The sequence below is a fragment of the Eucalyptus grandis genome, chromosome 3, assembly GCF_016545825.1.
Source record: "Eucalyptus grandis isolate ANBG69807.140 chromosome 3, ASM1654582v1, whole genome shotgun sequence".
In the NCBI taxonomy this organism is placed as follows: domain Eukaryota; kingdom Viridiplantae; phylum Streptophyta; class Magnoliopsida; order Myrtales; family Myrtaceae; genus Eucalyptus; species Eucalyptus grandis.
In genome coordinates this window covers 27,867,078-27,884,372 of record NC_052614.1, presented here as the reverse complement: position 1 = coordinate 27,884,372, position 17,295 = coordinate 27,867,078, and the positions used below count along the sequence as shown (strand labels likewise).

Genomic DNA, 17,295 nt, shown 5'->3' with positions numbered 1-17,295 from the left:
AGATATTCATGCCAAACAAAGGGAAAGGATGAAGAAAAGGAAACCGAGATCAAAATAGAACTTACAGAGACTTTGACGCATCTACGGAGAAAATAAGGAAAGTGCATCCGCCTTTTTTTTTTTTTTTTTTTTTAAGCACGTCCTTGCCGAGCATACCCACTGGATCTCCTTGGAAGAATGACCCAGTTTCGCAGTCAAAGAATCCCGAACTGGGGAAAAGAATTGTGGAAGCAATAAATAATTAAGCAGAGCAACAACAAAGGAGAATAAATAGACAGTTAAGTGCTCATAACTGCGAACGAACACCACATCAAGCAACCGAAAAACTGGAATCTCCCATCATTTTCGCTCTGAATCCTGTCAAATCATAAACTTTTCAGAAAGTTTTACATCGGTCTTATGATGCTGTACTTATAAGGACGTCTCACAGAAAACCCGAAAGAAAATGGAACATTAAAGCTATTTGGCAATACTAAGGCCCTTAATTCCCAAATCGCATAAGAATGGTAAAAGGCTAAAATATAGGATATACTCAGGTCAACAAACTCAATTATACAAAAGTGAAACAAAAAAAAAAAGTTCCAAATAAATTACAAGTCCAATTGGAACGGCACAAAATTATTTACCATAGATCCAAAAGTATCAGTTTAAGGAAAAAGATCACAAGATAGAAAATATGTTAAGAGCGATGATGGGTACAAACCCTAGGGAAACCAATGTCTAGTTTTTTTTTCTTTTTTTGGTAATCGAGGAACCGCCGGAGACTCCCTTACGGGGTCACACCACCCTCCGATGCTCGGTGGCACCGTCGGACGTCGTCACAAGCCACTATTTAGACGTAAAATCTCGGGGGAGGCTAGCACAGGACCCCCCATCATGGCCCCCCACTTAAGATGTGTATTGACAACGCAGGAGTTCGAACCCTCAACCTCAACGATGAATGAGAGAACGCCCAACCAACACAGCTGCCCACCAGTGGGTCCAATATCTAGCCTTTTTTGCACCTTCTCTAGCCAAAAAAACCATTGTTTGCATGATACCGCTGTTCAGATGACCGACCTGCAAAGATACAATTTAGAAACTGAAATCAACAACGCAATCCATTCCTTGATAAAAGGACACTAAATGGAAGGGGAAGTAATGAATCAATCAGAAGTAGTGCAAAACAATGATATCCAAACTACCAAAGATTCAGAAGAATTGCATCACACAGAAGATCATCAGGGCTCAAAGTGTTCTCAAAGAGAACATGCGAATAGGCATAATGGGTCCGTATTCATCTAAGGAAAGCCCAATTCATTAACAAAATGACAAGTTCGGCCATGAAAGGTTATAACCTAGATTATTTGAGGGCATTTCGATTCCGATGCTCTCAACCAGCTCTTCAAAATTTGAAAAGGCATTCCTACAACCCAGATCATCATCAGTTTGCAATAATATGAACATTAGAACCACAATAAACACAGCCATGGCAAGCAATTTTCAAACGAAACAAGAACCACTCAAGATCACTGAAAACATAAGGAATTGCCCATTAGTATATAGACATTTTCATTTTTTTCTATAGCCATAAAGGCAGAGAAAACACAGAGTCTCGTTCTGCGAAAAGAAATGGATGAGATTATTTTGGATAAAAGCACCGAGAAGCAAAACCGTATCAAATCAAGCGAAGCATAGAAGAGGGGTGAATTAAATGTCCGGATCGATTGTTCAAGAATTGAAAAGAAGAGCCCTTGAATGCGGGAGTTTAGCCGGTCGACGACTTTGGGACTTGAGTCTTGACGACCAGCTTTGCATAACTTATTTTTCTGGTGGGAAAGTGGGGAGGGCAAAAAAATAATTGAAAAAGAAACAGATGGGGAGGTAGTGGTGTGGCTCGGGTGAAGTGACGGGAATGCCCTCGCTTCTCCGGGGCAGTTTCGGGAATTGGAGTTTGGTGCCCTTGTGGTTGACTGGTGGAGCCGTTGGATTGGTTGCGATGTCGCGGTTTTTGACAGCCGTTAACTGATGCTGATGGGCGGTCAATATTATTCCAATGCCTTTCTCCCGATCGTCCATTGTAATTACCGCCTCTCTGATTTTTTCCTCCTCTTCTTCGGGGGGGCCCCGCTTATTTCAACTCTGCTGACTCCCTTTTTCTGTGGAACATTACTCCACGTGGTGACTCGTGAGTGGTCCGAGAGCCTGCTGACTTTGCCATCCGGGACCACCTAATATTTTTTGGGTCCAGGCGGCTGGTCAAAGTCCAGCTAGAAGAGCCGGCAGTTCAGGGAAGTCAACGGTCGGCAACCTGGGACAAAACTACTGCTAGATAGCAGCGAAAGTATTGAATGGTGAGGCATTCGTACTCACGCCGCAAACATGGGGATGGGGATAAGATCGGTACATGAACCATGAATTCAATAATCTATATGGGAATCGATTTCGAGAATTGTGCTGATTCTCGCGTGGCTTGAAAACGTAATACATTGGACAAAAAACACACGAGTTCATCTAAAGTATTGATTGAGATGTGCTCAATTAAAATGAGATATGCACGCGCAGTCGTTAAAACGATCATCAAACTTATATAATTATTTTGAGAGAAATTCATAATTATCTTTAAAATGATCATCAAACTTATGGATTCACGGTGAATACATGTGTTTTTTTAAATTTCTTTAAATATAAGTGTTATTGTCGGCCTTATATATATCAATATAAATATATAAATACATAAGTGAAATATATATAGAAGAATCAGGAATTTTTCCACCTCCGCACACCAAAAGTCAAAGGACGAAACACCATGCATTGAAGTATAAAACCAGACCTACTCGAGACATTTATCACCCCCCACCACCTTCCTCTCCCTCTCAAAGCAGACTTGCTGCAATCATGGGCACACCGGAGCAACCACCGCCGCTAGCCACTGCCGCCGTCGCCAAACCATTCGAACTCGATGGCGCTGTCGATGAGGACGACCTCTCGCCCATCGAGGAGGTCCACCTCACTGTGCCCAACACTGACGACCCGACCTTGCCTGTCTGGACTTTCCGCATGTGGTTCTTGGGCCTCCTCTCGTGTGCCCTCCTCTCATTCCTCAACCAGTTCTTCTCCTACCGCACTGAGCCCCTCTTCATCACCCAGATCACCGTCGTGGTCGCCACCCTCCCCATTGGCCGGTTCATGGCTGCTATGCTGCCCGAGGCCAAGTTCCGGATCCCCGGGCTCGGCCCCCGGCTCTTCTCGCTCAACCCGGGACCCTTCAACATGAAGGAGCACGTGCTCATCTCCATATTTGCCAATGCCGCCGTGTCGGCTTATGGCGTCAGGATAGTGAACATCATCAAGGCGTTTTATCACCGGCGCATTTCCTTCCGTGCCGGGTGGCTTCTCATCATCACGACGCAGGTAAAGTCCATTCTTTTTTTCTTGACGGAAGGTGAAGTCCATGCATTCGTTCACTTTTTTCGAAATCCCTAAAAATAAATCTTTCATTGACTAGTCGAGTCGTACTCGTTCGATATTCTAGTCTCTTTCTCGCCCTTTGCAACGAAGTAGTCGAGACAAGAAAGACGTTCGACGATTTAGCTTATGACTGTCATAAATGTTGCAACTCGATGCATACTTTCATTGGTTGCATTCATTTCTTTGCGCCCTTCGAAGTGAAGGTTCAAACAACTAAACATATCCTGAGGAACCCGCGGTATATGTTGCTCCCTAAGAACAGTTTGAACGACACAGCAGTTGAAGACTAGGGTCGATTGTGAAACTTAGATGTAGAGAGTCAAGATAGTAACTCATGAAGTGGAGCTATGGGTGGTGAACCCTGTTAACGGTTGGATTTTGGTTATATACAGGTGTTGGGATACGGATGGGCAGGGCTGCTGAGGAAGTACGTAGTGGAACCAGCCCACATGTGGTGGCCTGCTAACCTCGTCCAGGTCTCCTTGTTCCGGTAAATTACCAAACTTTTGCCACCCCTCACTCGCTCGCTTACCAGAATTCACGTGAAAACGGAAGGAGATACGACTTATGGGAGTTAGAATTCCATGGAGTTGCTAATGGCAAGATAGCTGTCAGATTTTTGATAACCCATGTTAATTGTTCTAAAAATTTAAGTTATTAAATGAAGGCGTAGTTCAATATTTAAATATTTTATATTTGCCATTCACTCTAACTAAAAGTTTAAACTGTTAGATGATGGTGATCACTCTCTCTTATCTTAGTCTGGTCTCTCTTTTTTTTTTTTTTTTTGGGGGTCTAATACTAAATGTGGAATTTAATTGGGGAGGCAATTGAGGCCAGAAAAGATTTGAACTCAAAACTTAGATAGAGACATACCCAACATAAGTTACTATACCAACTTGGAAATGAATCAATGAGAGCTTCAACTTTCTCTTTTTTCTCCGCCCACAATTCCAAGGTCACTCGAGTCCCAAAACCATATCATGGAAATGGACATGTTATCGTGAGCAGTTGCCACGATCTATAGCTTAAGATAGAGGTGTCAAAACAAGTCTTTAAACCCATACATGACCCCTTTAAATCATAAGTGGATCATATATAGGTTACTTAAATTTAAAGAGACTAGTTAAATGCATTTAAAAATTGAAAACTTAAGATAAGCGGGTCTTAAATGGGTTGGACTTAGAACCCATTTTTACCCAAGCCTCACACTCTCTTTCCCTCTTTAACTTTATAAAAATCGAAATTATAATTCTTTTTTATATTTCATTTTTTTCTTTTCTTTTTTTCTTTATTCTTCCCCCTTCCTTAGTTGGTGATGGGGCAAGCGAGACTTGACCTCGCCGAATCTAAGCCTTGAGCTCGCTAAGGTTGAGTGAGCTCAATCTCGCCAATTTGGCAAAGGCCAAGGCCTCGCTAGCGTCGAGCAAGCTCGAGCTTACCTGTGGCTGGTTGCCGACTATCATCATGGCCGACATCGGCCAAAGAAGAAGAAAAAATAATTAAAAATTCTATTTTAAAAAAAAATCAAAAATTTGTTTTTTTTTAAAGAAGAAATACTATAAGGAGTCTGGGAGGAAAATTTAATCATATTTTTCATACCAAACGGAAAAAAATATTTTCTAATTTATTTTGAAATTTTAGGTAAAATTAAAAAAAAATATTGTTATTTTCCTAAAAAAAAAAAACTTATTGGAAAATATTTAAGAAACAAACGAAAGATTATTTAAAAAAATATATATAAAATTGTCCACTAAATTTGTATTGCTTAAATTTTTTTAGCAATATCATTTAAATAATAATAAAAAAACATTTCTTAAGTTAGTTAAATAAGTCGAATATGTGTTGGAAATGGTTGGGTTGGTTATGAATAAACAAATTTGCACTATAATAAATGAATTATAAACGGATTAAATGAGTCGATTTGAGTGGGTCATTTATGATTCAACTCACTTATTTGATAGTTCTAGCTTTAGATTAGGACGTCCTAAGATGCCTGCTTGCCATAAGTCTAGGCGTTAAAGTTGGAGGACGACCTCATCACTGTTTTGTTTTCTACTCGAATCCTTTGACCTATCGCTGCAACTTGAACATGTGGGTCACATGCAGTATAACCAGCCCATCTCTCTCTCTCTCTCTCTCTCTCTCGGGCCCAAAATAGTGGGATATGCCATGCCATCAACATAGACCATAAGCTTTTGGACGTCATAATATGTTTAAGTTTACTGGATTGAGTAAACCCCATCTCTCTCTCTCTCTCTCTACCTAGTGGTGGTTTTTTTTATAGGCACCAGGGACCCACAAAACCATGTCACTTGGTGTGGAAACTGAGGCTACACGAGTATATTCCCCCAGTAATATCTCAGTGTATTCACACCCCAACACTAAGAGATTCGGGAAAAACTGCAATAAAGCCAGGAGCTTCTCAATCAAAACTGCAGACCCATTTGCTATTTCTACTTTTTGCTGCTTCTGGTCCCTTGAATTTGGGTGGAACAACGTGCACCAGTTAGCTCCCGCCAAACTAGAATGACGCTCCAAAGTGCCCCGTGTTCCGAGGACAAACCCCAACCGTCTTAGCCACGAAACTAATGGAAATACAGATAGTACCATCCGCTCTCTTTCATCCCCTACTTTAGGATCGGATAAAAGCGTAAATCCTTTCTATTCGAGAACTGAGTCGCGTATTGTAGCACACAGATGGTCTCAACTCGCTGCAGAGACAACCAAAGCCTTCTCTGTTGCATCAAACATCTTTATAAACAGCAAACTATCATTTGTCTTCAGGATCTAAATGGTTTCAGAGGATTCAATATACAAATATAGAAAGTAGATCGCCTTGTCCTTCAATTATTGTCAATCGAACGGATGCATTCACAAAATAATATGCTCTTTCACAACTGCCCTGAAATATCCACATTTTGCATTTTATATAGATAATAAATGCTCAACCTGAAGTAGATCATAATTGATGCAGGGCTTTACATGAGAGGGACGAAAAGCACATGTCACGGGCAAAATTCTTCCTCATTGCACTGATCTGCAGCTTCTCATGGTATGTTGTCCCCGGATACCTCTTTTCCACCGTCAGCAATATATCATGGGTCTGCTGGGCATTCTCCAACTCAGTCACCGCCCAACAGATCGGTTCAGGTATGAAAGGCCTTGGAGTTGGAGCCTTGACGCTCGACTGGACAGTGGTCTCGTCCTACCTGGGCAGCCCTTTAATCTCCCCCTTATTTGCCACAGTCAATGTTTTCGCGGGATACACATTTATAGTCTATGTTGTAATCCCCACAGCCTATTGGGGGTTTAACTTATATAGTGCAAATAGATTCCCCATTTTCTCCTCCCAGTTGTTCACAGCGCAAGGTCAAAGGTACAAGATAACAGCAATTGTAAATGACAAGTTCGAGTTGGACATCCCAAAGTATGAGGAGCAAGGTCGAATTCATTTAAGCGCATTCTTTGCTCTCACCTATGGCTTTGGTTTTGCCACCATTGCATCAACACTAACTCACGTGGCCTTCTTCTACGGCAGGTACTGTCTTCTCACCTCAATACGTTCATTTAGACAAATTTATCTTGAGTACTTGATAGGGGCATCAAGCAGCATGTGGAAAGAGAACCGGGGCAAGGTTGTAAAGGTCTTAAAATGAAACCTTGGAAGAATTTGAACTCAAAGCTTCAAATAACTTTTATGTGAACCGAGGGTATCTTTATAGTTATAACACAGAGATGCAACAACTAGATACTGAAGAATGACTTTATTATTCATGTTAAGTACTTTATTCTGTTGAATTCATGAGACATACGGACACTGAGGTAATATTACATTATAACAGAGAAATCTACGAGCGCTATCGTGCTTCTCATAAAGGGAAGGCGGATATCCATACAAAATTGATGAGGAGATACAAAGACATACCCTCATGGTGGTTTCATTTGTTGCTCGTTGTAATTCTGGTTGTATCTCTTCTTCTATGCATCCTCATGAATGATCAGGTCCAATTACCATGGTGGGGGCTTCTCTTTGCTAGTGCCCTTGCATTTGTATTCACCCTTCCCATTAGTATCATCACTGCCACAACAAATCAGGTATGAATCGAGAGTTATATAACATTTATGCTTCACTTAATTGCCACGTAAGAAGACATATTATACTCAACAATGATCTCTTTCTATCCACAGACACCGGGATTAAATGTAATCACAGAATACCTAATGGGCATCATATTACCAGGAAGACCTATAGCAAATGTTTGCTTCAAAACATATGGATACATCAGCATGGTTCAGGCTGTTTTCTTTCTCAGTGATTTTAAGCTGGGACACTACATGAAGATACCTCCAAGATCAATGTTCTTAGTTCAGGTACTTTTTATTGCTCCTAAACATTTGATACTGTTTTCAACTGTTCTAAAAGTAAGCCAACCAAACTCAATATAGATCAATCGACTTATCTAGTGCTACTGATGTGGACAACCTATATATAATTACTAACTACCAGTAACATATATTTGTCCATAAGTTTTAGGCATCACATTTATAAAAATAAATTGGAGGAAAATAACACGAGAAACAAATAGGTTGATTTCCTTGCTGTTTTAAAAGTGTTAATATGTTCATCAAACCTGATGAAAAAGTGACTGAACCATGATAGGAGAGTATTTACAATATACATTACTATAGTTAGAGATCCCCTATCTGTGGGGTAACTCTTTTGACTGTTCCAGAAAGACTATTCTGAGTGAAGAACTGTCAAATATAAAACACTACTTTATATGTTCAAAGATTTAAGCTAACCTTTCCATTTTCCAACAGAACTAAGATGAAGCTGTTGGCATTTTCGAGCAAGCAAGTGGCTCATCGCAGCATCATATATCATCCAAAGCAAGATCAACATCCTAGGCACTTACAAAAAAGAAATACTCACAGAAATCATAGACGCGAGTAAATCATAGTGCATAATTTGGATCTCCTGAAATGACACATATGCTAAAGCTAGCAATCGAATCTTAATAGACTTAATTGTCAAATATCCTCCCTCTTGTTACTACTCATTAATTAAGTAATCGTAGCATCTAGTAATTTCGAAATGACCTTAGTATTCTATCCTTGTGTCATCACAGTTGATAGGTACAATTCTTGCTGGAACCGTCAACATTGCAGTGGCATGGTGGCTGCTGAACTCTGTCACCAACATATGCCAAGATGATCTCCTTCCCTCGGATAGTCCCTGGACCTGTCCAAGTGACCGGGTTTTCTTTGATGCCTCTGTCATATGGGGGTTGGCTGGACCTAGACGGATCTTTGGAGCACTCGGTAACTATCGAGAAATAAACTGGTTTTTCCTTGGAGGTGCAATAGGACCGATCATAGTATGGCTATTACACAAGGCGTTTCCCAAGCAATCTTGGATTCCTCTGATTAATCTTCCAGTCTTATTAGGGGCGACAGGAATGATGCCACCAGCTACACCATTAAACTACAATGCTTGGGTTCTAGTTGGAACAATATTCAATTTCTTCGTCTTCCGATATCGAAAGCAGTGGTGGCAGAGATACAACTATGTCCTCTCGGCAGCCCTAGACGCGGGAACGGCATTCATGGCCGTGCTTTTATACTTTTCAGTGGGCATGGAGAATAAAAGCATTACTTGGTGGGGAACAAATGGAGAACACTGTGAACTAGCAGCGTGCCCAACAGCTAAAGGCATAGAGGTTGATGGTTGCCCAATCAACTGATGCACGAAGCTCTTTCTAGATGTACAATCTACAAGGAATAAATCAGCCTCGATCAGTGTGGTTTTAATGATTGTGATTTATCAAGAAGATATTATGTTACTCATAAGATAAAAGATTATATTATGTGGTAAGGAATTGTCAAGTACCCCTATCAGTCTATTGAAAATACTTCTTATCAAATCTTGCACTCAATAATTCGATTCAATTAAGGCCGCCTTAAAAAGATTTGGTTTTGATCAACGTTTTTTTGCAATCTTCAAACTAACTCGAAGTTCAAAGAGGATGTGTCAGATATACTTAGCCAGTATTTTGAAACACTCATTGCATGATTTGATATGTGTATATAGGTTAAATGAACATTTGTACAGACGTAATTTTGATACCTAAATTTTGATAACCCGTTTAATTATTTATTAATTGCATAAAAAATTAGGGATTAAATTTTAAATCCTAGCAAAAATAATTTCAATTAAATTGCATGGCATATAGACATTATGAGCATTTGCATTAGTAGTAATAGAGACTTTTTGTTAAAAGACAAAAAAAAAAAAAATTAATTAAAAGAACTATTATTTAAAAAAGAAGAAGAAAAAAACAAGTAAGACTAAGCCGGGGCCAAACCGGGTTTTTGATAGCCAAAAGATCAATTTATAATAAATTTATCATATGTGTGTATCAGTTTGGAATTTTTGGTGATATTAACCCTAAGTTTTAACATGAGGGCTAGGTCATCACCATGTTGACTTTTCATAAGAAAAGTTAGGTAACAATTAAAATTTTATTGAAAATGCTAGTAGGACGAGTCATCAGAATTTGTCATCGAAGGAACCTAAACGATTATTTTTTCTTCGACTTAGATTGAAGTAATCTGGCTATGCGAAAGTTATGTCACTTCTAGAGTCATTTGCCCCTTATTTGCATTATCATTTTTTACATAACGCTTATTATTGCAACGATACACATGATTCCACACTTTCGTATCTTAGGGTGTCCATGGTAACTATTTTATTTCTGACAAAATCTATATTTCTGTTCCAAGGAACAAGTTTGGTGTAGAAATCTATTTGGTAACACAATTTCATTTTTCAATTTTTAGAATAGAAATGAGAAATAAAAAATTTTCTCATCGCTCGCATTCGTTACTAATTGGTCACTCACTAATCGTTGCTACCTGCTGGCCGCTTCCCCCCATCATCTGTCGCCACCACTCGCCCACCTCACCCCATCGCTTGTCTGCGACTTAGAAAGGAGAAATTTTGTGTTGTCATGAAACGTATATTTTTGTTAAAAAACGTGTCTAGAGAATAAAGATAGAAAAATCTATTTTTAGCCAGAATTTATGTCCACAAATAGAATGGTTATCATCCCCGTCCTAAAACACCATTATATGACATAGCTTTCATCCTCTCACTTAAGTAGCTTTTACCGTAGAATTGTTTGTCACATTTCAAAGGTAAGAGAGACATCGTCTGCTGGACCATCTGTGACGACTGATACCAAATTGAACCATTCAGAATTTCTCCTTTGATTCCCCGGATCTTCCACTGAGAACTTGGGTTTTGGGGTCAAGACTTTGGATTTTCTCAATATTTTCTAATTGCATGAAATGGATGGGACCATGCGCCGCAAGTGGCCCGCTACACAAAACTTTTCTAGCTCCATTCTATTTTTCCACAGAAGAATAATCTCCTTTCTGGACTCTCTTCTTCCGCGCTCAATCATTCACCATCTACACTTACAAGAACTGAAAAGTCAAGTACGTTGTAGTATAAAACCAGACCTTCTCGACACTATAACACCACCACCACCCCCGCCACCCTCCTCTCGCGCTCGAGTGCACTTTCTGCCGCCCACAATCATGAGCACGCTGGAGCTCCAACCACCACCCACCACCAGACCATCCGAGCTCGACGATGCCGTCGATGAGGACGACCTCTCGCCCATCGAGGAGGTCCGCCTCACCGTGACCAACACCGACGACCCCACCTTGCCGGTCTGGACCTTCCGCATGTGGTTCTTGGGCCTCCTCTCTTGTGCCCTCCTCTCTTTCATCAACCAGTTCATGGCCTTCCGAACTGAGCCCCTCATAGTCACCCAGATCACTGTCCTGGTCGCCACGCTCCCCATTGGCCGCTTCATGGCCGCGACACTGCCCAAGGCCAAGTTCCGGATCCCCGGGTTCGGGTCCCAGCTCTTCTCGCTCAACCCTGGCCCGTTCAACTTGAAGGAACACGTGCTCATCTCCGTATTCGCCAATGCTGGATCCGGGACGGCTTATGGCATCGGGATTGTGACCATCATCAAGGCGTTTTATCACCGAAGCATTTCGTTCTTTGCCGGATGGCTTCTCATCATCACGACGCAGGTCGTTTTATTCATTTTTCTTTTATTCTCTTTCGAAATTCAATAGATAAAACCTATCATCAGCTGCTTGACTCGTAATTGTTCAATCCTCGGGTTTCTCCTTCTCACCTTTTGCAAGGGAGTAGCTGAGAAAAGAGAGACGTATGACGAGTTAGCTTTTGAACATCATAAATTTTGCCACTTGATGCGTACTTTCATAGGCAGTATTAATTTCTTGCGGTTCAGTGAATGCCGCCCGCAATTATAAATTACATAGATCGGTCGAATTATCTTTTCCATCCATGAGCAAGGTTGTTCTATCGACTACTTCCTCAACAACAATAAAAGACTAAGAAAAAAGAAGAAAAAACAAAAGATAGCTAGACAAGATCACTCCTACAGAACCATCGGAGTCAACACAAGTTTCCATTTCGTGCAGGGAATCGAACAAGTCAAATATAAATTGCATCATGAAAATAAAGATTGATTTGTTTACTGTACTTCGTAGGTGTAATTACGGTGCTTCACTCGTTCTAATTTTCGTTTAGATATTACTTTTTTCATGATGCTCCGAATCGTCCTTGCCCATTTTGAAGTGAAGATTGATAATATCTGAACATATCATGAGAAATCCACAGTACTATTGGAAACTGTCGTGATCCTTGTGCTGGAATCGTTAAATGGCACGGCAATCTTGAACACTAGGGTAAATAGTGAAACTTAGATGTAGAGAAACAAGACGGTAACTCGTGAAGTGGAGCTGGAGATGGGTGGTGAACCCTGTTAATGGTGGAATTGGATATATGCAGGTGTTGGGATACGGATGGGCAGGGCTGTTGAGGAAATACGTTGTGGAACCAGCTCACATGTGGTGGCCTTCTGCCCTCGTCCAAGTCTCCTTTTTCCGGTGAATTACCACTCTTTTGCCTCCCCTTCCTTGCTTTCTTATCAGAATTCGCGTGAAAACAGAAGGAGATATAACTGGTGGGAGTTAAGTGTTCCATGGAGATGATGCTAATGGCAAGATAGCATAGACAGAGAAAGACCCAACATGAGTAAAACTAGTTACTACCTATGTAGCACAGACACTCTCCGGAAGCTTTCGTGTCGTATCCGACACTCCGACACGTATTTAACACGCTCTGACAAGCGGTCAACGAGTGTAAAAAAATCCGACACGTGGTCAACTCTCTCCGACACACGAGTCTAGAATTCCGACACGCAATTCCAACACGCACAGGTCAATTTTAAAAATTTATAATACTTGAGAGGTCAAAATATAAATATACACAAAAGAAGTAATAAAAGAAGTAATAAAATTGTTATAAATATACACGCACGGATCAATTTTTTTTTTCAATTTTGTTTTTTATAATTGTTTTAATTTTTTTAAAAAGTCTTTTACTATGAAAGAAGTAATAAAAAATGCTATATATGATAAATAAATAAATTTAAAAATATCATTTCAGCATTTTTCTTTAAACAATGTTTTTTCCCTATAAGTTTTATGTATTATTGTAACAAATTAAAATAATGAATGATATTATTTAATATTTTTTGTGTAAATTAATTCTAGGCTATTATTATTATTATTTATGTATTTATATATAAAAATATATTTAATATATAACGTATCGGAATGTGTCGAAATTTTTTATTTTTAAGAAATGACGTGTTGGCGTGTCGTGTCGTGTTATGTTGCGTCATGTAATTATATCGGTACTACGTAGGTTACTACACCGACACCGCGTTGATTCGACCGGAGCTCAGACTCTTCCTTTTTTCTAACTCCCACTACAATGTCACTTGAATACCGAAACCATACCATGAAAACCCACGTCTTGTCACTGTCAGATGAAGCCCACGATCCGTGAATGTGGATTAGGATTTCTCGGATTGTCTACTTTGCTTTGGACGCCTTAGGATCACTGCTTTTTCTTCTACTCGATTCCTTTGTCTTGTCACGGCAACTTGAATATGTGGGTCACATGCAGTACAACCAGCTCCTCTCTCTCCCTCTCGCTCTCTCCGGTCGTGACCAAAATAGAGGGATGTGCCATGCCATCAACATGGACCGTAAGCTTACGGTGGTCATAAGAAATCCGTAACCCCATCTCTCTCTAGTCAAAGTTCTAGATAAGAGGCACCAGGGACCCACAAAACCATGTCGCTTAGTGTGGAAATTGAGGCTATACCAGTTCACCACTCAAAAATATCTCACAACGTATTCACACCCCCCACAAAAAGATTCAGGAAAATCTACTTTGTACAGGACGATAAAGCCAAGAGCTTCTCAATCAAACTACAGACACCATCAAGCCCACTTCAGCCTCAGTCTCACAAGGTCCCATTCGCTATTTCTACTTCTTGCTGCTTCTGGTACCTTGAAATTGGGAGGAACTACATGCACCAATTTGCCCCCACCATTTAAACTCCAATGATGCTCGCAAGTACCCCATGTTCCGAGGACAAACCTGAACTGTGTCGGCCACGAAACTAATGGAAATACAGATTCTAACATCCGCTTTCTTTCATACCCTGCTTTAGGATCAGATAAAAGTGTAAATCCTTTCTAACAAGGAACTGAGTTGTGTATTGCAGCACGCAAGTGGTTGCAACTCGCTGCAGAGACATCCAAAGCCTTCGCTCCTGCATTTGATTATCTTTATAAACAAGAAATTGTCATTTATCTGCATGATCTAAATAGTTTCAGAAGATACACTGTACATATATGGAAAGTCGATCGCCTTGTCCTTCGTTATTGTCAATCGATGGATGCATTCACAAATGTTAAAATTTTTGGATTTGTATGTGCGGAAGCATGGTCTTGGATATGGATTATAGTTTTTGGTTAGTGGTGTGTGCAAGTGTATGGTATATTTTGTAGAGGATGAACAAGGGACAATGTAGGATAATTTGAAGGATATAGGACATGAGATATGGGGGAAATAGTTTTATTAGTTGAAGGAAATAGTTTGATGAAGATTAGTCATGGTGGAGGATTTTCCCACACAAGGTGGACCTCACACTCTCGGTGGAGGGTTTCCCCTCACACACCTCAAATGATCAATTACAAGCCTATTTATAGGCGTGAGTTCACCGCCATATCTACCGACTAAGAGTACATAAAATAATATAAAATTTCAGCTTGCGTTCCTTAGCTTCTGCTTGTTGCGGCTTCTTTTCTTCTAGTCAAAGTCCAAGTTGGACTTTGCTTTTCTTTTCTTCTTTCCTCCAAGCTTCTCGTTCCTTCTCCATTTTTCTCTAATTTTCTGTTCTTGCTGCCCACGTACTCTAGATCATTCTTTCTTCATGGTGAAGCAGCCATTGTTGACTTTCTTCAAGATTTCCCATGCACAAATTTCCCATGCACGTAGAGCTTGTTCTCCTTCAGCCTTATTCTTCATTTTTCTATTGTTGCGGCTGCCCATCACTTTTCCTTCACGTTCAAGTTATAATATTTTATAATGTGTGCCCATCTTTTCTTGATCAGCTTGAGGCTTTTCACGTGTTTCCCATGCATGTAGATTTCCCTAGCCTGTTTTAGGTTTTTCTTTGATGCTTCTTCACAGAGTCTTCAAGTTCAACTTGGACTCTTCATCTTTTCTTGCATGGACGTGCAATGTTGCCGACTCATTTCTTCTCCATTAAGCTAGTGGTTTCTAGACTTTGTTGAAAATGAATCACCAATTTCCAACAACAAAATAATATGAGCTTTCACAACTGTTATAAAATATCCAGAATGTGCATTTCATGTGCTTGACCTTAAGTAGATCATTTTATACAAATTGATGCAGGGCTTTACATGAGAGGGACGAACAGCGCATGTCACGGGCAAAATTCTTTGTCATTGTACTGATCTGCAGCTTCTCATGGTACGTTGTCCCCGGATACCTCTTTTCCACGCTCACCAATGTATCATGGGTCTGCTGGGTATTCTCCAATTCAGTCACCGCCCAGCAGATTGGCTCGGGTATGCGAGGCCTTGGACTTGGAGCCTTGACGCTCGACTGGACAACGGTGGCATCCTTCCTGTCCAGCCCTCTAGTCTGCCCCTTCTTTGCCATAGTCAACATTTTTGTGGGATACGCATTAATAATCTATGTCGTAATGCCCATAGCCTATTGGGGGTTTAACCTGTATGGTGCAAATAGATTCCCCATTTTTTCCTCGCACTTGTTCACGGCGCAAGGTGAAAGGTACGATATAACAGCAATTGTAAACGACAAGTTTGAGTTGGACATTCCAAAGTACGAGGAGCAAGGCCGAATTCATTTAAGCATGTTCTTTGCTCTCTTTTATGGCTTTGGTTTTGCGACCATTGCATCAACAATAACTCATGTGACCTTCTTCTATGGCAGGTACATCTTTTCACCCTGATAAGTTCATTTAGACTTTGTCTCGAGTACTTGATTAGGACATCAAGCAGCATGTGCAAAGAAAATACCAGGGCAAGATTGTAAAGATCTGAAAATGAAACCTTGAAAGAAACTGAATTTACAGTTTCAAATAACTTTTCTGCAAACTAAGGTGATCCTTATAGTTATGACATAGAGATGTAATGACTAAGATAATGAAAAAACTCTCAAGAATCAGAACGGTGTTTTTTTTTTTCCTTGTAAAGTATTTGATTTTCTTGAATTCATGAGACATATAGACAGTGATGTACAATTACATTCAACAGAGAGATCTATGAGCGCTATCGTGATTCTCACAAAGGGAAGGCAGATATCCATACAAAATTGATGAGGCGATACAAAGACATACCCTCATGGTGGTTTCACTTGTTGCTCATTGTAAGTCTGGTGGTGTCTCTTGCTCTATGCATCTTCCTGAATGATCAGGTCCAAATGCCATGGTGGGGGCTTCTCTTTGGTAGCACCCTTGCATTTGTGTTCACCCTTCCCATTAGTATCATCACCGCCACAACAAATCAGGTATGAATCAAGAGTTATGGCACATTTGTTCTTGACTTTTTTTTTACGGTCGACTGTTTATTCTTGACATAATTTCTATGTAAAAAGACATCATACTCAACAACGATCTTTCTCTATCTACAGACACCGGGACTAAATATAATCACAGAATACATAATGGGCATCATATTGCCAGGAAGACCTATAGCAAATGTTTGCTTTAAAACATATGGATACATCAGCATGGCTCAGGCTGTTTTCTTTCTCAATGATTTTAAGCTGGGACACTACATGAAGATACCTCCAAGATCGATGTTCTTAGTTCAGGTACTTTTTACTGCTCCTAACCATTTGATACCATTTATCAACTATGCCAAAAGTAAGCCAACCAAACTTAATATAGATCCACTGACTTATCTAGTGCTACTGATGCGGACAACCTACAAACAATTACTGATTTCCAGTAACAAATTTTTTACCATGAATTTCTGGTATCATATCCATAGTAAGTAAATTGGATGAAAATAGCCCAAGAAGCAAATCAATCAAATTTCTTGTTTCTTTAAAACATATTTTTTCATCAAACCTGATAAAAAGGTGAGATTGAACCGTGATAGGAGAGTATAAACTTGAGAACATTTACAAATTTACACTACTATAGTTAAAGAGTTAAAGCTCCCCCACCTTCAGGATAACTCTTTTTACTGTTCCAGGAAGACAATCTTGAGTGAAGATCTGCATATAAAAAACACAACTTTCTATGTTCAAGGATTTAAGCTAGACTTTCCCTTTTCAACAGAATTAAGATGAAGCAGTTGGCATTTTAGAACAAGCACGTT

At 40.0% G+C, this 17,295-nt stretch overlaps 3 protein-coding genes across 4 annotated transcripts in view; 2 read left to right on the top strand and 1 right to left on the bottom strand.

The window, feature by feature from the left end:
• Positions 1-2,877: 2,877 nt before the first annotated feature.
• Positions 2,878-9,197, top strand: LOC104420829 (oligopeptide transporter 4). The gene is made up of 6 exons (XM_010032608.3): positions 2,878-3,393; positions 3,843-3,940; positions 6,428-6,991; positions 7,296-7,548; positions 7,642-7,824; positions 8,583-9,197. The coding sequence occupies exons 1-6, from the start codon at positions 2,878-2,880 to the stop codon at positions 9,195-9,197; spliced, it is 2,229 nt and encodes a 742-aa protein (XP_010030910.2).
• Positions 9,198-10,908: 1,711 nt separating this feature from the next.
• The window catches only part of LOC104420830 (oligopeptide transporter 4), an 8,635-nt gene continuing 2,248 nt past the window's right edge, over positions 10,909-17,295 (top strand). Inside the window, exons 1-5 of one of the 2 annotated variants that reach the window (XM_039308543.1) lie at positions 10,909-11,562; positions 12,350-12,447; positions 15,338-15,901; positions 16,225-16,477; positions 16,601-16,783. In XM_039308543.1, the coding sequence (XP_039164477.1) occupies positions 11,056-11,562; positions 12,350-12,447; positions 15,338-15,901; positions 16,225-16,477; positions 16,601-16,783 (1,605 nt within the window). In that variant the 5' untranslated portion in view covers positions 10,909-11,055. The remainder of the gene's footprint in view (positions 11,563-12,349; positions 12,448-15,337; positions 15,902-16,224; positions 16,478-16,600; positions 16,784-17,295) is intronic. The other variant, XM_018862779.2, reaches the window with a different exon arrangement.
• The window catches only part of LOC104419856, a 23,120-nt gene continuing 22,997 nt past the window's right edge, over positions 17,173-17,295 (bottom strand). The window contains exon 9 of the mRNA XM_039308545.1: positions 17,173-17,191. The gene's annotated coding sequence lies outside the window, so the exon portion shown is untranslated. The remainder of the gene's footprint in view (positions 17,192-17,295) is intronic.